The sequence below is a fragment of the Pseudomyrmex gracilis genome, unplaced genomic scaffold, assembly GCF_002006095.1.
Source record: "Pseudomyrmex gracilis isolate BER0280 unplaced genomic scaffold, ASM200609v1 scaffold_421, whole genome shotgun sequence".
NCBI lineage: Eukaryota > Metazoa > Arthropoda > Insecta > Hymenoptera > Formicidae > Pseudomyrmex > Pseudomyrmex gracilis.
This window is the reverse complement of record NW_018021005.1, coordinates 18,555-40,208: the sequence shown is the minus strand read 5'-3', so window position 1 is coordinate 40,208 and position 21,654 is coordinate 18,555. Positions and strand designations below refer to the sequence as shown.

The 21,654-nt window shown below is 40.2% G+C and overlaps 1 protein-coding gene across 1 annotated transcript in view; it reads left to right on the top strand.

Moving 5' to 3' along the window:
- LOC109860599 overlaps nucleotides 1-21,371 on the top strand; it is a 68,554-nt gene extending 47,183 nt beyond the window's left edge. The window contains exons 2-9 of the mRNA XM_020439813.1: nucleotides 9,247-9,494; nucleotides 11,179-11,426; nucleotides 11,539-11,700; nucleotides 11,835-11,977; nucleotides 15,447-18,089; nucleotides 18,192-18,398; nucleotides 18,600-19,367; nucleotides 19,443-21,371. Of these exons, the coding sequence (XP_020295402.1) occupies nucleotides 9,247-9,494; nucleotides 11,179-11,426; nucleotides 11,539-11,700; nucleotides 11,835-11,977; nucleotides 15,447-18,089; nucleotides 18,192-18,398; nucleotides 18,600-19,367; nucleotides 19,443-19,642 (4,619 nt within the window). The 3' untranslated portion in view covers nucleotides 19,643-21,371. The remainder of the gene's footprint in view (nucleotides 1-9,246; nucleotides 9,495-11,178; nucleotides 11,427-11,538; nucleotides 11,701-11,834; nucleotides 11,978-15,446; nucleotides 18,090-18,191; nucleotides 18,399-18,599; nucleotides 19,368-19,442) is intronic.
- Nucleotides 21,372-21,654: the final 283 nt, after the last annotated feature.

Genomic DNA, 21,654 nt, shown 5'->3' with positions numbered 1-21,654 from the left:
GAAAAGGTCAACCACGATCTGACACGAAGGGTGCCCACGGCTGTTACATCGTTCTTTTTCCCGCTGAGTCTTTCACCTTCTTTTCTGGCTTTTCTTCTCCTTTATCCAGTGATTACGTTTCTGTGTCAGCGACTTATTTTTTTTATCTGCATTTCAGAATGCAAAGATATGAAAATCAATATATTTAAAATTTCCGATAGGTTTTACACGAGTATGAAAAAATATGTGTGTGTGTGTGTACTAGAATTATATAATTAAACAATTATTTAACTATTCTTTAACATCAAGTTAATTTTATATGAGTGTTTATACTCTCTCTGCAAAATATGTGTATATTATTTAACAGTTCTTGCTTAAAATTTGTCAAAATGTTTTATTTATTTTTACACTAATTTTCACACACATGTTGCATGTTTTATTCCGGGTAAAATACGCCAAGAACAAAATAAATTTTCTCTTTTTCCTTCCATCCTTGCACGCGGGCGGAAGACACGCAAGAAGGAAAATCGCAAACGTCGACCCGCACGCCTTCATCGCGAATTTCTCCCCTAAGGGTTGTTTTCCGCCGGTTATCGAAGGCAGGCACGACACCGCTGAGTTACGGAATCACGTGAGACACTTGACCTCGAAGTCTTATCGAATTATTGAAGATTTCGCGTATCTTCTTTACTTGCATCCGATGACACACTCTGTAGCGACAGCTACTTATGTACATTGCTTGTATTTTTGTATCAACATCGAAACTTGATTTATTTTCACTAGATTTAGTAAAACGTGCAATCTCTAATAATATAAACATACATTTTTTGTAAGTGCAATTAATATTTGCTTTTGATTTATAAACTTGTCACGTTGCGATTCTGCGCATTATTACGAGAGAGAGCAACAATTGTGATGAGTCACAGTGAGACGGCAATTTTTTCGCGAGGTGATATCGGTCACCCGTATACCTTCGCTGCAGGGTCGATACCCTTCCGGTTCTGTCCATAAACTGGTAGCATCTCGTCGCCGGAAATTTAATATCGTCAACGACAACCCCGGCGTCTCGGCGTCGTCGACGCGCACCGCATCGTATCGTATCGCGACGACAGAGGTGGTTTAAAGGGAAAACTTTGCTCGGCAAAGGCAGCTCGTTCCCTCAAGTCTTTTTTCAACGCTTTAATATCGAGGGGTTGGTCGCGCGGCGGCACTCCACAGAAGAAGGCTCTCTTGTGCTCTTCACCCTTATGCCGCCATGTTTTCAACTACCCTACGTGTACACGGCGCAGATGTACGTCTTGGAAAAAGATCGTCGTGACCGCGCTCTTGTGTAGTATTTCCCCCTGCAATTTATCTCAATTTTCTCTTGTAATTATATTTGGTATAAGATTGCGCCGCAGAAGTATCGCAGGTCTTCAGAAATTCTTTCTTTTAAAAAATTAATTCAACATTTTTTATCCAAGATACGGTTGATGGGAAAATTTTTGCTGTACCAGTCAACAGGGAGTGTGTTGTGCGCTGGCTTTCAATCTTGATAAAACAAAAACTAGTTTTTATTCAATATCTGTTTGTGCGTTCTTTTTTTTAGACCGCTACCTTGATTGCTTTTCAGCGAAAGAATGCTGACGTAATTTTTTCAAGACTACTACGATATCGATTTATTTTCCTGATGTGTTTTCTGTGTGCGCAACCCTCGGCGATTACCTCGTCTTACAGGCCAATAAAAAACGTACGCGATTAACATTTCATAAGGTGTACACGTGTGCCAACGGGAACTAAGTATACGTACGACAGAGTGACTTTGTATTACTCGGGAAGGGAAGGAAATGTGGTAGCAGCCGGCCAAGTGCACGTCGTCGCGAAGTAAATCGTCCGAACGTTTTGCCTTTAAAAATAATGTTAACTTACGCCTGAACAACATGCGATTTCGCCGCAGCCGTCTATTATCGACCGCGTGTTATTTTTATCCTGAAAGCTAGACGCGACCGCGCTACGACCCACGTTAAGATTTCATGGACGACACTCTTCGTACGAGAGGCATGTATGACGGCCATAAAAATTTATCCAGATGGTTTCAAGGTGAAAAAACAACCTCTCGAAAATTTTACAAATATATTTTTCTTTTTTCGACCTATAAAGATCCTATGTAAATAATTTCAGATTTAAAGTGTTTTTTTTTTTTAACATTGTATAACGCCACTTGCTAACCATATCGTGCGCCGTCCACGTTTCTCCTTCGTCACACTGCGAATGTCGTAAATCTCGACTCTGTACTTACCTACTTATCGCAGTTCCCGATGTTGTACAAACGTTTGCGACATTTCTCTGTTTCTCTCTTCTCTTTCTTCTCCCTCATTTACAGTTCCTTCCGGTTCTCTCTCTCGGTCGTCCCTTTTCACGCGTCGCTTGTCACCGAATCTCGGTGCGCAATTCTGACCCTGAGCACGATCTCCGTCAGTGTTTTACTGCGCGCACCGGAAGCACCCCGGGGGATAGAAGACGTCCTCTCTTGGTTGAGTCATGTCTTATGCATAAAAATCTTATGCATAAGACGCGTCGACCGCGCGCGGTGATAATACTAAGATAGCAAGAGCACTCAGCGTACATATCATCTCAACGTCGACTTACACGTAGGACGAGACGTATATATCGGACTACAAAAAGAAGTATCACAACAGGTCACGCGAAATAGTAACATTGTTCGGCAAATACCAAACAGCGAGCGGAAAAATGTCCGAAAGACATTCTCACCAAAATTTTATGAACGTCCCGGACATCTTCTCGGAAGTTTACGATAATAAAGTTGGAAACGTGAACGGGAGAGAGAGAAAGAGAAAGAGAGAAGAACGCGCTGACGCAGAATAAAATTTTGCAACTGAAAATTGCAATAAACGATTTTATTTTATTTTTTTTTTATTTTTTTTCAGAAGAACAACCTTCGTTGCGTGTGGACAAAAACTACAAAATACTGCTTTTATGAGAGACAAAAAATGTTTTTACTCGCAGAGATGGAAATATATTCACGACGTGAAAATTAATTCGCGATTCGTTACGTCGCGACGTCACACCGGCGATTAGAATTTATCGAACGCGTAGCGCGGTCGGGCTTTAAAAGCGACGGCGCGGGCGAATCAGATGTACACGATGTTCTAAATAATTCATGCCGCAGAGCGAGGTACACGCGTTTTCGCGTGGTCCAGTATTTCCACTGTAGAGAGTAGTGCGCGACGTCGCGACAATCCGGCTCTCTTCGGGGATTTATATATGCTCCCACATAGTCGGAACGATATCTACTCCGTCGCGTTATTGCGACGCGAGAATCGATCGAACGGCTCGCCTCGTTGCGCGCGAACGAACGAACGAAGGAGGCAGGAAAAAAAATGAAGAAGAGTTTCTCTGCAGGATGGCCGGAATTTTATCCTTGCGCGCGAATGTTAGGACGCTCTTCCACCTCCTCCGGCGTTCTCCTATTATGCTTCGCGCTTGCCATCCGCGTCGATGGTTTTGTCAACCTTACAGGTGGAATCGCTTTCCACCTGTTGTCTGTCTCCGGCTCTGTTCGATATTCGCGAATACTAGAATTCCTCAGCGTGATCTTTCTTTTGCATAATTAAAAACGAAATAATTCAGATTGCTCGGATTCAATTGCTCGACGGATTAATTAAAAAAAGGTGGGAAAAATCTAAATGAAAAAAAAAAACAAAAAAAAACAAAACAAAACTAGTTATTTATACAAAAATAAAATACTACATTAAAATTTTGCAAATAAATAAGTTAAATATGATTTAATGCTCTATTTATATTATTATGAATTCGACGTATTAAACAATAAAACGAATAACAAATTATACGTGTATTACGCGGCGTTGTTATTGAATATTTACGAGATATTTAATTGCGTTTTGTAAGCCCATCATCAGAAATACATTTTGTCGATATCTCGAACGTTTATAATTTGCTGTTCTATTGGACGTTCATAAACGCTATATTTTTCGATGATAGATCGCTTTGCCGCTTTGCCTCTATATGGTCCCCCGTTTGTAATGAACCTTTTATTATCTTGACCGGTTCGTGACTTTATAAACGACATAAAATGATGATCGCTTCGCTTTTCCCTTTTTCACGGCGCAAACGAGTATTTCTTTGTGCGTTTGGCATCGTCAATTAATATCTGTCGTATGAACGAAGATGATAATTACATTATCGGAAATGGTTAAACTGGCGCGCCCGTTCCTCTTCTTCAGCAGTAATACCTCCACACGCACAAAGAATTTCCTTTGATCTAAATGATATAAATTCATTCCTCTTTTTAGGTTACGATCGTTTTATATTTCCGCTTCGCTGTTCGAATAAATTTTATTGCGTTAATGTATATTGCAGAGGAAAGATGTGACAATTATTAAAATCTCCGCTTAATAAAATGGTGTTTTATTGACCGTTCGAAGAAGTTACATCGCGCGGAGTTAATATCGCTTGAGCAATAAGTCACTCGCTATTTGGGGGACTGTGGTTACAAAAAATGTTACTCATATTATTCTCCGAGAAACTTCGTGCTTTCGAGTACTTCACGAACTTTTCGAACGCCCCATTGCGTTCGAATCTCTTATCGTGCAAAACTCTTGGCTACGCCCAGCCGCCCCTTTATATAATCCGAGATACGTGTATAATGATCCGGTAAATGCGAATCGCAATAACTTCATCGCGAAGGCGCGCCATACAGTGTTGGCGACGACACGCGAGATTAAGCGATACTCTCTCGGTCTCTACGCGCCGCGTGTGACTACTGCGGTAGTGTGTATTTAGTTACATAATTTAGCGCGAACTTTTTTCGCAAATCTTCGTCGCGTCGTTTATTGCCCGACGTGAGAACTCCGAAAATCTCTTGTTTTTTTTAAAAATTCAAAACAGTTAACGTTTAGTTTTGAAAAGTTTTGTTTCTTTGTTTTATTTCACATCCATATAAATTATTCAGCAGCTCACGTCTCGAAACTAGAAATTACCGAGATCGGTGGCGGGTCAACTTCTCGCTAAGAAAAGCTCCGCGACTTCGAAGATTTAACTCGAGAAGCGAGAAGAAAAAAGAGAAGACAGAGATGGAGCGAAAAAGGGAGGGAAGGAAAGGAAGAGGGAGGTGCGATTTACGCGACGCCTTGTGTATCGGAAGAGCCCGGTGAAAACACTTCGGTGTAAAAACAGAGTTAGTGGCGTAATCCGGTCGCCACCAACCCCTTCCACGCGCCGCTCGTTCTCCTCCACCCTTTTCCCTTCCCCACTCTGTCGTCATCATCCTCGTCGTCGCTTTCCTCCTCTTTGCTCTTTCGCGGGAACACGAGAGAGCGCCGTTGATGGGGTGTATTGAGAGAGAGTCGGTAGGGACCGTAACGGGCCGGATTCAGGCTCTCTTCCTGTCTTAGTGGTGTGGCGTTACCATGGTGACAGACTGTAAGCCGCTTAACACCCCAGCGGCCGTGTTCTCTCTCACTCTCTCCCCTTCTTTCTCTCTCTCTTTCTCGTCACAGCCTCCTCTTCTGAACCCAACGGAATCCTCGTGGCAGCGACACACGGAGTCAACCCACCCCGCGGTGATATTCGCGACAGAGAGATAGTAAATGTCGTTTTCCCCTTCTCTTCGCTCTCTATATCCCTTCTCGTCACTCTTCTCCCCTGCTACGCGCGATCGGGCACGTTTTCACCCCTCTCGTTGGTAACGAGCGGGCGAGAAGTCCTCTGGGAGAGTGAGACTATCTCTCGTCTGTCATCGAACGATCGCTCCTTTGCGAGAATGTATCGAAGTGAGGAGAAAAAAAAGAACGACGGAGATAGTGAGATGGACATGAGAAAAGGAGAGAGAGAGAGAGAGGGAGGCGATTAGCGTGATGAAGCGTGATGAAGAATAGCGGAGACGCGGAGGGAGGATAAGTTAGCGATAATTCCGCTTCTGCGAGAAAGGGGAGGAACTTGCGGTCGGAAGTTTCGGCGACGAAGTGCGCGAGCGGATTCTATGTCGGACGCGACATCTCGCGGTTTATTCAAATGAGAGAGGGTGGAATGTGGGAAGAGACCGACCGGGAGGGTTTGAGAACAAAAGAGAAGAACGCGAAGCGGCAGATACTCTGCCGTTAAATGAGAGTGCTCCTCACGAGGTAGACGAACCCCTTCGGTGCGACACTCATCAACTGCACTACTGCTAGACAAGAACTCTGATGATGGATATTTTTTGTCTCCGTCGTTAACAATTTTCATGACAAGTCGTTAACTTGTAATTTCGATGTCACTTATCCCATTAACTTCTTCCCTTCTCTCGATTACTGTGAGATTGACAGGCGAACGATGAACGGACACTTGAACAAAATCAAATGACGAGATCGCAGAAAAGTATGAACAATACGAGCGAGTTCGATTCTGCTTTCAGGGAATAACGAAAAAGAAAAGAATAAATAAAGATGGCGATGAAGATAGCAATAAACAGAGAGAAGAGAGAGAGAGAGAAAGAGAAAGAGACAAAGAACAAGAGAAGAGGGGACTGGTAGCGCGAAGAGATGTCTGCACTTCGTTGATGAAGAATTCATCGACGGGACAGACCACTCCCTCGAAAGAGGGTAAAAGCTATCGGGCAATATCTCTTTTTGTTATTTTCTCGTTCATCCGGAGGCGTTTTTCTCTGCGTAGGAAAAAAACCTCGGCTTCTTCACGACAAAAGACAAAAGACTCTTCGCACGCATCGCTAACTCTAAAAAAACGAGATTTGAAGTTACAATTCTAGTCCCACGTTGCTTTTCGCGATCGGTTTTCTTTTTTTTCTGAAAGTTTTTAAAATTCTATCTGAATAATTTTTGTTTCTTATTCTTGTTATCTCCGTCGACAGTTTCTGCGGCATTGATAATGTCTAGCGAGCTCTTTGGTAGGTTTTGTAATATTCGAGGAACAGTAATGCGTTATCATCAATGCTATTATGCGCGTTGTTAAGTTTTAAGGAAATGCAGACAATGGAGAAATACGTCATCGAAGAAAATTAAATGCAGAATATAAAGAAATAAACTTTTATGTGTGCGAGTTAGTTGTTTGAAAAATCAGTGTATCGTCAAAATTGTATAAAGTATTTCTTCTGGATTATGATATTTTTTTCATTTCTTCATGCAATTATTATATATAATAAATTGCCTTTCTCTGTCTCTAATAGATAGATAAAATTTTTGATATAAATTAATGTAAAGAAGTATGTAAAATACCTATTTAAAAAACATACATATATATATATACATATATATATATATATATATATATATGTAAAATACCTATTTAAAAAACATTATATATATATATATACGTGTATATATTGCAATTATATAAAGTTAGTCTCTATAATTTTACAATTATTTGCATTACATTTTAAACATTTATGATCTTATCACAACAATTATTATGATAAGTGAAATTATTATATTTTATTGCATTTATCGAACGAGTTAAATTACTTTGACCTTATTTATCGTTTTAGCACAGTTAACGGATATGCACGTGTCAATATTTTGCAATTATCCGGCGATAAAACCGTTAACTTTGTACATATGCTAACAATGACGTATACAATATTTCAAAATATCAAGAAAAAAATTAATTATGCCCACGAATGTCCTATGATGTCAAGGACTTTCTATTGCAATACAATAATTAAGTCGCAACGCGCGCGTGGCTTTGTTTAATATATAATGGAGGATGCGTATATATTTACGCATCTGTTATTTACAATTATAATAACTCATAATGAGCACGACCTAATAACGCACAATTCTTTTCTCGGAAACATGATTTATTTTTTAGTGATGATGTTTTACGTCTTTTGTCACGATATTGTTTTCTATAGTAGTTTCGCGTGGTTGCAGCTAATGTTAAAATGTTAATTATTATACTTACAAACTACTACGTCGTAGTTTTGCGTTTTTTTCTTTGCAATAAAAATATCATTTCGCCTCGTTTATTATCAACACGCAGTTCATTCTTTCGTGAAACGTTAACACGATCGATTTGTAATTATGTCAGAATTAAAATTATTGCTATATACTTTGTCGATTATACGACTCGCTTTATTGGCTGCGAACGACGATTAATTGTTGTCACCATTTGTCTAATTAACGAACACTGTACACAGCGGCCGACGATATTTTATTACCGGTTTGCACGGCGTTCTTCGTCGTAAATTCTAATTATTGCCGCCATTACCGCGACGTAACGCGCATCGGGTTTTATCACTCGTCACGTTTATTTATTATGAAGTCAGAAATACGAAGAGACCTTTGATACTGATAGTCTATCGATCGATCAAATCGCGTTACTTTGTAGCTGTGCTCAGCTCATTATACTTATATATTTTTTTAATGATATGAGCGATCGTTTTTTTCATAGTCGCTGAATATTTGTGCGTATTCTACTACAATTTATTACGCGCTATTTTTTCTCTATTGTAACAATTATTGCTATATTATCTATTGTTTATATATTTTATTGAAATTCTCTGATGTTATTATTCAACATTTAGAAAAAATAAATAATTGATCAAATAATTTGATAATTTGGATTTATAAGTTTGGAGATTGTTCTGAATTTTCGTGCCGCGCGTACACACTCGGTGATACTTATTCCATCTCTCTTCTATATCCTCGCCGCACGCTTTGCAATTAATCTCCCACGAAGTCGATCATGCTCAGCCGACTTCCCCGCGGCGGGTCACGTCAACACGAGCGCGACCTCCGACCCGACGAGAAATTATGAGGCACGCTCGTTAACCATATACGAGAGAGCGAGAAAGAAAATACACGTGTGTGGCGGAGACGACGGAGTCGCTCGTTAATCTTTGCTCGATAACGCCTCTTTCACTATGAACGCGTACGAAATGTACGCGTTATCGAGAGTTATTACTACGAACCACGTATAAGAGCCTTGTCCGTACGATGAAACTGAGCAAATGGCACGACTAATTAAATTTTCGATCAAGATAGTCGAACGTGTGACGTGTTTCAAACGATACGTCATGTATCGATTGAATCTTCATCAAACCAATTAATTTGGCAGATCGTTTCCAATAGTAATTGAAAACGTCGTTGCGCGCGTCATTGTTCCACCTTAAAAGCGACTGTATGCCATGTCGACGTATACCAGGCCAGTTAAGGTCAAGTACGCATCTTTAGAAGCAGCGAACGAGAATTTCACATTACACGCGGCGGTGTAATTTCACACGGACCCGCCTGACCTTTCGCCTCTTCCTTTCAGGTCTACAGCCTGCCAGCACCAAAGCTCAGCCAACCTCGATTGGCAAGTCCCACCGACCTAGTTCCGTACAACCTCAGGGTCACACCCCGGGACCTGGACCGGGCGGACAGCAGAACAACAGAAGCTTCGCCGCAGCCTTGAGGAACCTGGCGAAGCAAGCGGGCCCAGCACCTCAGGAAGAGGAACCCCGTGCCAGTCCGAAGAACCGGGCGCCACCGCCCCTGGTCAGAGGTCCCTCCCCTGCCAAGGTGAGTGATTACACTTTTGCCTTATCCTTCTCGCGGTCTTTTCTGACCCGGGAAAGAAGTGCATTCGTCGCGAACAAAGGCACCCTCGGAGGTGGAACTTTGAACTCTGCCGGTTCTCCCATGATTGGAATAATAAAACGAACGCTCGGGATATACCGCTAACGCGACTGAGAAAAATCCGTTGACATCGGTCGTCTTGGGCTCGTCTTCGCGAGGACACATTTTTTTTCCTCGTACGGTTGGATCAATGAAGGATGTCGTAAATGGGGGATGTGTGGCGGAGCGCGAGTGAGACGAGGGTGCATATATTTACGCGTTCTTTGGGATCTTTCGGGTTTGCTCCCGCTGATGATGGCGATTTATTTTGTAGTATTACGTCACACACACATACATACGAAGATATTTTTTCTAAAATCGTGCACTTTGTACAGACATTCGAACCGAATAAAATCAGAAGCATATCGAGTAATCTATCAATTGATCATCTGAAAACGAAAATTGATTTGAGGCAAAACTATCTGGAAATTCAATATTTGAAACGGAAAAATTCAGAAAAATGCTTTTTCATCTAAATTCTGCGACGTAGAAAAGTCCGCAGTCGAGGGAAAGTGTGCGGCAAATTCTCCGGAACATATATCGAATACACTAACGCGATTCGTTTCTGAGCTCACACGATCTTGAAGAGTAATTACGACGGGAATTAATATCTAGTCGTTGACTTAGCTCGTCATCAATGGCGAAAGTGCCGAAGCGAGGTAAAATTACTAGCGTCAAACAGCGCGGAAGGAAAAGAGAGTGATTTCGAAAGCACGCGAATTAAATGGCTTCGCAGGATTGCGGAATGTCAAAGACTCAAAGGTAGATCGAAAACGCAGCCAATCTCGGTAACGAAATGAAAAAGGCGCCTACTCTGGCGGAAAGCGAATAAGGTAGTTCAATTCTCGATAATCGAAGAGATCAAAGATCTTCCCTTCCTTCATCGATTGTATCTCCCACGTCGTTGCATTGCAAATGCGCGCCTCTCTAAGTCTGGCAATCTGGTTTAAGTAATCCATCGATGTATTTTTATTCTTAGCTTGCGCTTACGGTTTTAAATTAATTTAAAAGGCATCCGAGCAAATTGATTCTTTTTATTAAACGCAAACATGTAGATGTTTACTTTAATCAACGTAGAGAAGATTGTAATAATACTGAAATTTTCACATATTATTACCTTGATTTGATATTTTAAGATAGAATTTTCCCGAATATGATCTTTTTATTTGTTTGCAATAATGAATTTTTCGATACGGTGTTTCGATTCGACCGGAGGTGCACGTTCTTCCTACCAATTTTCACGGCGCAGTCATCCGAGCGGCAACTTATTGCCGGTTCGGTGCACGACTTCGTTACAACGCCCGGCAATAAACCGCGAGACCGCTCGTAACGTCTAAGTGGCGGAAGAGACTATAAGCTGAAGAAAATTTCAGGCAATTTGCGTCGCCCCGCGTCTTCCAAGAAATCACCTTGAAAATATTGTTAACTCCCAAGAACAGGACCGTGTCTTACTTAATATTTCTTTCCTCACGAATCGATACCCATAAATGTCGTTTTTCTATGCTAAAAACCTGAAGTGTAAAACCTTATTTGTCTGTTGTGTTGAAAGAAATAGGTTACGAATATCGTTGAAATTTTTTTTTTCCAGGAACGATCGACGCACGAGCGAAGACCCGAAGAGATTCCCTCCTTATACACGACAACTGCCAGACCCGTTGAAACCAGCAAACATAGCGCAACTGCCGCGGCTTCCGATTTGCTAGCCCGTTCCGGTTTTCAACCGTACCGGCCTGAACATCATCCGCCCCATCCGGCAGCACCGACGTTCGCCTTAGACCCTACCTATAGCCCCTATCATCCCGGTCTCTATCCACCGCCGCATCTGCATGCTTATAGGTAAGCGACGATATTATTTATACTCCTATCTAATGATCAATAAGACTCTTCTTTTTGATATCTCTTTATAGTTATCTGTAGTTTAACTTTGATCTTCCGTTTTTGTCTGTAGCCGGCTAGAGGAACAATTGTACTTGGAGCGGTGCGGAATGTTGAGACCGCCGTTGTTTCCTGGACTACCGTCGTATCCTCTCTATGGATTGAGATACAGCGCGGACATGCTTCCGCCGCCGCCCGCCTCTCTGGGTCTTATGTCTCCGGTGATGCACGAACGGTAAGTAAAACGATCCAGAACGAAAGAGAGAGCGAGAGAGAGAGAGAGAGAGAGTATGAGAGTTCTGTGTCGAGCAAACGATCGAATTTCTGTATTATTAATATCACGGTGCGGTTCTTGTTTTTCTTTTCCAGGCTAAAGCTAGAGGAGGAACATAGACTGCGGCAAGCACGGGAGCAGGCTATGCGGGAGGAGGAGGAAAGGAGAAGAGCAGCGAGAAGTTCTGCTTCTGCTGCCCCAGTACCCCCGCCTGCACCTGCATCCACCGATACTGCAGGTGAGCGAGTCGCTCCACCCCCCACTGCCTTTTATTAAAAAAAAAAAAAAAAAAAAAAAGAGCGTCGATCACGAAGCGCGATCGCGATCGATCTATCGTTTTACTAAAGCGCGTGAGCACTTTTTCTATCGTTTGCCATTCTTTTGCAATAGCGTCATCACGATATCACGCGAAATTTCTTGAATGTCAAATTTCTTCTCATTCAGCCATATCCAACTTGTGATATAGCATCTCTTTCAATGCTACCACTCTGACATGTTGACGGTTTATGTATTCCGTACTCATTTTGCCCGCTGTTTTGTTTAAATCTTGATCCCGAAATCTTACTCATCAAATCGTACTCATCAAATGAGATCGTATTCTTGAGATAAAAATAGTTGACACACGCGACGTTCAAAAAAAAATAATAATAAATAAATAAATAAAAAAATTAAAAAAAAAAATTAAAAAAAACGACCTGTACTATCGACCCAAAGTTCTTCTGTAGATAGACGGACTGGCGGACGCGAGCGAGGAGAAGTCATTGTAGAAATGTAACTGTGACCCGGTGTGAGAACTCGAAAAGAAAGAAAAAAAAAACAACAATACTACGCTTCTAATTTTAATCTAGATTTAACGAGAGTTATATAGTCACACATAGTTATTTACTCGCGTTTTTCTTATACAAAACTTAGCGTTAATATGCGTATCCGAGCGGAGTTCTCGAAGATGGACGATACACTGTAAACGAACGAACGTAAAATAAAAAAAAACAGCAAATGTGTGAAGTTGTAGGAAAAGATACACACTTTGTATCAAATGCGACCAGATAACACCACGTTCATTTGTGTGTGTCTGAGATCCCGCATATATATTATTTGACGATGTTTCTATTGTTTACAAAACAATATACGGCAGAACTTTTTATTTTAGTTTGTGATTTGTTCGTTACTTGTTTGCTCAGTGTATAAATTTCAGCAAAGTTATTGTCTTTCGGCTCGATATTCATCGAAAGTACTATCAGAAGTGGGCTTAGTGGCAATAGGTATAATCCATCTTAATTTCAATTTAGGAATAAATTATAAAAAAAAATTCAATTTTTCTAGACCCGATTTAGTTGTTATTTTATTTTATTTTTTTTTTAAATTTAATATTACATAGTCATCTATATATTGTGTATCCGTTCTTCGCATATGTGTTTCTAATCATTTTTATAGTATTCGAATGTGAACTACCTACTGTCTTATAGCAGGTTTGTTACATAGTCAATCATTTTGTAGTTAATGACAGCGAAAATTGAACATGAGAGTGCACGTCTTTCGAAGGAGAAATCTATTTTTGTTGAGTTTAAAAATGTCAAAAAAAAAAAAATTTACGATTTCTCGCGAAAGATCTTACGAGACATCTCGTATATCGAAAAGACAGATGAATTACTGTTATATACAATAAATAATACGTTTTAGATTATTTTTAATGTTTCCCCGATATATCGAGTTATTTTTTTCTTATATGTGTATTGTGTTGAGAGGTACAAAAAAAAAAATAAGTAGAAGTACCTACGGGTGTATATCGATATTCTATACCTCGAAGCGTTTATTGATTTGTTAAGTGTTTATTAGGCATTTTATAAATTACATTCTCTATTGTCTCTCGAATTGTTAAATAACGCAATAATGTTTAATTATGGATGTGCGAGATCCCGAAGCATCGTACGGTATAAGTTTGTCGGAATTTCCGGTACTCGTTTTGGGAAGCAAAAAAATCTTGTTGTCTTTAACGAAGAGATACAACATTTTTCTGTACGAACTTTTCGGGCTTGTAAATCTTCTTTTTTTCATACGTTGCATGTTATATTTATGTAAGTATTTACATTTAAGAATAAACAAACTAATTAAAGTTTAGATCAAATATTTCGATGTCCGATTATCAAATTTTCAAAAAGAGTATTCGAAAAAACTTTGTTATCTCAATATATTCGTATCATTAGATACTTTTAAGATCGGGATCTGTCACTTTTAACGTACGCGTTACGAATCATTGCGCGGAACAAAACTGCGTAATAAGATTGCTGCATGACGACACGAAAACGATAATGAAACTGTTGTTATAAGTTACAGAATAAAGGTGTTTCCTGAAGAAGATTCTCGGGACATTGATCTCGATCTAAAAATTGTGGGAAACCGTACAATTCTAATGTTTTGGTACACATTCGGTACAATGAATTTGCGTATCGATATTTAATAATTTTAGAAAAGGCATGAACTTATTATCAGAAGTGGATAAAAATCTCAATTCAATATTGTAACGATTTAAATGACAATTTTGTTTTCATCAGGCGCAATGCACTCTTGCGTTAGTTCCCGCAACTGTTTTAGAAAGTTTGCTATTAACCACTTAATGTCAAATAGTTTCCCTTAATTGTAAAAGTAAACATGTTGCTCCTTATATATACTGACTGAATAAACCGATGTATATAAACTTTATTATAAATGTTCTTTTATCAAAATTATACCATTTTTATATATAATTTATTATGTAAACATGTATATTTGGACTATAAATGAAAATAAAACTTGCAAAAAATGTGATTGAAATTTTAATGGACTTGGAATTCTCTTGACCCTCGAATCATTTTCTGAAACAGTTTTGGGGAAGATTCCGTATAATTTGTAATTGTTTCAATTATCTGTTTTATTGCAATTATATATCATTAAGAAAAAAATGCGCTTATTAACGCTAGAACAACGATGAGAACAATTAGCCCCATTAGTTTAGACAATTGGTTTTCTGTTTTTTGTTATTTATATATTTAGCTTTGTTGGAAATATAACAGTAATCATCCCCAATACTTTGAAGCGAATACATTAAAATATATTCTTATAGCTGTGTGTGAACATACTTAAGCGCGATATTAAGGTAAGTTGGGATAAATAAAAAAAACCTAATTATACCAAAAAATAAAGTTTTACGTATTGCGTAGTTGCATAATTAGCGATGCTATTAACCTGATGTAATTAATCTGCGAAATTTAGTATATTATTAAATCATTGTATTTTATTAAATCTAGATAAGAAACATATGTGTATAATTTTCTTAACGCTTCTCCTCGCGCGCGAACTTACCGGTCAAGCTTGTATTCAGAATCTAACAAGACTATGTCGTGACACACCGAAGAGTATATAACTGTATTTTACCTTAAAAAGATATATTATCTAGGTTTAACCCATTTACTTTGAGATAGCGAAACCTGGCTGTAGCAGTATGTCAAATTTTCTTATTTTCATTCATGTCTAACACACAGACACGCTCACACATTTAAATTATTAAAATTTCACAGTGAGTTTATCTTTAAAGATGTACAAGACTGTTTAGAAGATATCTAGAACATTATTAACAGAAGAGAAAATGACAACATATCGCCATGGCCAGAACCCCGTTCATTGTAGACGAGTGGAAGATCACCAAGCACTGTGTTCGGGATTTGTTTCAGCTAGGAAGCCGACCATAGCGGCTCAGATGCATAGCGATCGGGACCGAGAACGCGACACCAGAGAACGACAGAGTGGTGTCGGCAGTGGTAGTAAAAACAGCGGCAGTGGCAGTACCGCCGCCATCAGTAATACCAGTAGCAATATCAGCGGCGGAATCACTACTGCCGCTAACAGCAGTTACCATCAATCTCGAAAAGAAGAGCAGCAACCACCTGCTCCAACAGTCGCTCCACCACCACCGCCACCACCACCACCTCCACCACCACCACCTCCATCATCAACTTCTTCCGATCCTGCGGTAGCGACAGTAGCACCAGGAGCCACACCATCTAACATCTATCATTCTCGTCTGCCATCTTTTTATGGAGCTCCTATTCTACCCATGGCTCCTACTTTGCCCCCTCTGAACCTTCCACCACCACCTCCGACGGCCATAAGCACAGCGCCGATCGGTCCTGCGCCGCCGATACCCTCCATGCCAAGTTTGACGCCGAGCGTGATAACACCGCAGCCATTATCCTTAGGCATGCCCATTTCATCTCTTATTTCTATTCCCTCTTTCCATATACCTCCCGCGCCGTCAAGTACCATTCATTCTAGTCAGCACGCAGCTACGACCACCACGGTCAACAGTTCCATTTATTATCAACAACAGCAACAATGCCAACAAACCCCGTTGCCACAGCAACAGCAGCAGCAGCAGCAACAACAGCAGCAACAACAGAATCAACAACGCGCGCACAATACAAGCGGTACGACAACTACTACGACTTCCACGCCTAGTACGTTGACAACGTACGCAGTCTTGACACCGCCCAACGGTTCTTCGTTGACATTAAACGCAACGAATCACGCCCTCAAATCTCCACCTCTGTCCCATAGCGTTCATGGTCCGTTTAGCGCGCCAAAAATTAAGGAATCATCAACGGTAATGACAACAACGACAGGAACGGTGCCTACCACAACGATTATCACGACTACCACGACGAGTACTATCGTAACATCGCAGCAGCCAGTTTTCGTCAGGCCCTTTGAGGATTCGTTCCACGCTTCCTCAACGAAAACGCATCAAAGATCGATGATGAATAGTTACAATCACAGCATAGCAAATCAAATTGGTCATCACGAGCCGCCATCGTCTTTGCACGCGTCTACGACTGTGCACACATCTATGAAGTCCTCTCCTATAATGCCGACCATCACCCAAGCGGTGAGCAGTCAAGCGGTGCAGGAGAATTCCCCGACGATAGACAAATCTATAAGCAGCCAGCAAACGCTGGTGGTTACCCAACCGATACCGTTTCCATCGCAGCAACAGTATCACATACCTGTCGCGCACGTGCCAAGTCTTTACAAACCGCCGCATTTCTCATCGTCGTCGTCAACCCATCAACAATATCACGCTCAGCCTAAGCTCAACATACCGACGATAAGTATCAGTAGCACTCACAGCAGCACTGGGAGTAATGCAGTGACCACTACCTCAAGCAGCACGAAACAACAACAGCCGAATACGCATCTTATTAACGAGACGTATCAAACGACGACAGCGATAACTACGGTGATGGTAGCGACGACGACGACAACCACGACAACGACAACGGCGACGACGACAACCACGTCAACGCCGACGCCGACACCGACGGAGACGGCATCGGTAACTCCAACTTCGCAAAATGACACTACAGTCAATAACTGCGTTACAAACGAGATGAACAACACTACCTTTAGTGCTAACAATCAAGTTATTGGCGGCAACAAAGTCGCAAATCACACGATCGCTGCAATTCCGCGAAACGACGGTGCGATTAATAATTGCGTTCTTAACGAAAAAACGGCGAACGAAAAAAGCACGAGTGAGAAGAGCATGATCGAAAAAAATGTTGCCGAAAAGAGTGTGATCGAAAAGACCGAAATTGTCGAAAGTCCGATCAAGCAGCCGCAGTTGCCATATCAGAATCACGTCGAAACAATTCAAGACAATGTTTCGGTTCCGCAAGTGCCACGCGACGAACAGAAAGATCTGGACGAGAAAGAACATAAGACGCAGGAAGAAGATTTTAATAATAAGATGCAGTGTGATCAGAACAATCTATTGTCCACATTATTGCTTCAACCGAACTTTAAGTTCAGCAAGAGTGATATCGCGCAAAAACCCATGGACAAAACGCAGTTGATACAGAGTATCAAGTCCGAAAAGGTGTTGCGCACTTGTCAGAACGTTTCAAACGTGCTCCTTCAGATTCCAAAGTATCAGGAAAAGCTCTTGAGCTTCAAGACTAACAACAACGAGTCGAAGACGACCGCGTTATGTTTCACCGACAAGTGCAATAACAATGAGGTTTCCGTGCAGTGCGAGCCAGCAGTGCTGAACGTGCCTAAACCTAACAAGATAGTGTTCAAGCAATTGTTTGATATACCGCGACAGTTGATATCGTCCCTCGATCTGGCCGAAAAGAGACGCAAGCGGAGAAGGGAAAGAAACACAAGCGTCATGTGCAGCTCCGATTCGGAGGATGAGGAAGGAACCAAAAACATGGACCTTTGGATTACAAAAGGTCCGCCAGCTAAACTACAATATTCAAAAGACAAGCTGGCCTTTTTAGCCATATTCGGACTGACGACGCTAACTGTTAAAAACGGTAGAGAAATATATTGTGCATTTACTTTTTACACATTAAATAACGCCAACGCGTTTTTTTGTATTGTTTTTCTAAATAGATATGTTGTGTTATATTTTGTAGAAATGGAATTGTGTAAGGTTGAGAGAAGGCACAAGTTGAATCCCGATCCACCAGTAATACCTCTGGATGTAAAGTCTACGGTAGATTCTGTCTTACCGATTCCGAATGAGCACCCGGACGTTTTACTCTACACGCCAGATTTCGAGCCGAAAGTTGATTTTCTCAGGACTATAGGCCTTAAAATTATGCCTCCGGAGAAAAGAGATGGTGACTAGATTATTAAAAAAAAACTTGATAACGTTCAATTTGTAAATATAAGATCTTATATTTTAAAGATATTCTTATAATACAGAGTAATTATAATATAGAGATAGTTTGTATAAAATCCTATATGTGTAACTCTCTCCTGTATATTAATTTTAAAAAACAGCATATAATAATCGCTGATGTTTTATTGTGCTATTGCAGAAGCAGAACAAAAGTGGCAGGACATTTTGACAGATCGCAAGAAACGAAAGTGCACGAACTCCGTTACTGCTTATTGTGACAAAATGGCCAAAGCCTATTCCGAGAATCCTCCATCTTTGCCACAACAATCTCTAAAAAAGCGACTGCTGGAAAATAAAACAAAACTCAATATTCCAGTACATCCATTATCTTTACCGCCCTTACTTAATATCGAAAGATGTTTTCCTCCTTTACCTATGCCTGGTGAGAATGGTGTGAAACAACTTAAACCTGTGAGTCATCTCGCTCAATCAACAGACAGATCTACCCAGTTACTAAAACAACTTGCCCAACCGTCAAGACACCTCATCCAATCATCAAGTCAACTTGCCCAACCAACAAATCAACTCCTATCTAGTAAATATGCTCAACCGTCAAGTATATCAATTCTATCAGCAAATAAGCCTGCTCAGTCAGCAAGTAAATCTGCTATCCAATCAGCCAGTAAACCTACTCATCTAATCAATATACCCATCTCACCCGTAAATCAACTTTCCCAATTGGCATCTAAATCTACTCAGTCAGCAAATATATCCCACCAGCCAACAAGAAAATCCATTCAATTAACAAGTATACTGACCAATCCAGCTAGTAAATCCATTCAGTCAGCGAGTAAATTTGTAGACAATAGTGAGAACGACGAAATGGTTGAGGAAATAGGTGAGGAAACAGGGCCGAGGTGGTCTGGAATAGAGGACGTTATGTTTGCCTACAGCAGATACTGGAGAGGTACGTGTAGAAAAAAAGCTTTCTTTGTCACGATCATAAACACAGTGCGAAATATCATATGTATTATTTTTTCAGAGATGATGCTGGAGAGGAACATTCTGGCGAATGAAACATCAAAACTAATGGAACAGTCCAACAAGTTGCATTCCGAACGTGCTCAGTTGGAACATAAGTTCTTGGAACTCCAGTCTGTCAAACAAACTCTCGAGAACCAGAAGCAAACGCTCAACGAACAAATTGAGAGGATCAACGCATTTGTTAAAAACAATAGATAGCGTTGCGGAACGCACAACACGGAAACTCATTCATCTGTGATATTATCAGCGGGTTAAGGGCCGTTAGCGCGTAATTACGCACTATTAAACGTAACACTTAGATAAATAATGGTTAAGGAAACTTCTTGAGTGACCAAATGTACAGCGATTTTTCGTATTGTTTTATGAATTTTATTATTAATAATAGTACAACGCGCTATATTTTGTCAGTCGACGATCGATCGAGAGAACGAAGACTGTTATTCGACTCTCGATTCGTCCGATTCGCAGGCGATGGCGATCGTGTCTGGCTCAACGTTACCGCACAATAGATATTATTATTATTTTTTTTTTCGCGCAGATCACCTCAATAAGTGAGCGTAAATGCGTCGATCGTAAATGCGGAGTCATATCAACCGTATATGCAGATATATGTGTATAAAGTCATACAATTGTACAAAAACAAATTGTATCCCATCCGTGGAAAGACGACAAAGGCTTTCTAGTTTCACAACTAACGGCTCTTATACTCTGAGCATTATATTTGTAATTGTATCATAATATTTTAATGAGAAAAAAATAGACAAATCGTGTAACTTATTTTATTCTGCGTAATGTGGACTTTTACGTCAAGGTACTTGGCAGGAAAACAATGATATATCACAACAATTTGTATGTCAATCAATGGATAACAATTAAGTGCGAGGAAGATGAGACATTATAATGTAGGATTGAAAAGTGACATTGGCTATATCAGACTGGCAGTGTGTCGAGAAATCGTTCGCACGCAAACAAAGCGATCACTTTTATTTTTATGTTTAACATAGTAGCGCGTGTGTGGGGGATGAAACACAGGATCCAGAAAAAATAAAAACAAAGCGGATCACGTAAGTCTCGGAAGGTTGTGAGCACCGCGAATCTAGACACAAAAGGGAAAAATCGTGTTTTTCGGACGGTAAAATATTTTACACGAGTTTTATGGTTTTTTTTCTTTTCTTTTTTTTTTCTTTTTTTTTATTTAAATCAACGTTGCGAGACAACTCTAGTCTATGGATATGTCCGAATTATAACGGGGACGAATTACATACTGATATACGCAGGATCAGAGTAGTGGGCAATCCTTTCTTTCGAATGTCTGCATCGTTCGCTGTAACGAACGCGAAGGCCAGTGATGAAAATACGGGAAAAGGAACGTGTTTGTGTAAAACGACACTGCGGTACTTAGGTAATGCGACTTAACTTTTAAAGAAAAACAAAAAAAAATAATAAAATTGTGTGAGACCTTGCGCAGAGCACATTCCACGTGAAAATGCTTGTTACCCGACCACCAACATTCCAACATACCATTTTACTACGACAATCGAATCGACTTGTTGAAGATCAACAAAATTTGAAAACAAAAACCAAACAAAACAACCGATTGCACTACTGGGACTTTTGTTTGACGCGTTTATCGCGTATCCGCGATATATTTTTCGCAGTATCTTTGAAATTTATCTCGCTCTCTGCTCTCTGAGTGCATCATCTCGTCGATACGTCGTACGCCGCAAAAGCAGCACCATCCGCCCGCACGGTGCGCGCGATAAAAACTACCATTTATAATTTCGCCGTTTTTATTCATTGAGTGCCTAACATTTCTTCCTACATTTGTAAATACCATTATTTTTATGTATTATGTAACAAAAAGGGGACCGCAAGCGCGCCGGTCTCAGTCAAACTGGCCAGAACAAGAGCCTAGGAGTAAATTGTTGAAAAATGAAAATTTAGTGTCTTTTCTTTTCTATGTCCTTCACCTATAATTGAGTATATTTCACGTGTCATCTCTTTGGAAACAGATATATTCTCGAGACTCTTTGTATTCTTATATTTGTGAAACTATTGTTTGCTTATTTATTTTTAATTTTGAAATATTACGTTTTCTCAAAAATTGCAATCAGTTTTTTTTTACTTTGTTTATATGATAAATAACAATTTAGAACTGTCTTTTGTAAATGAGGTCTGGAATTGTACTTACATACAGAAAAATGTTGATG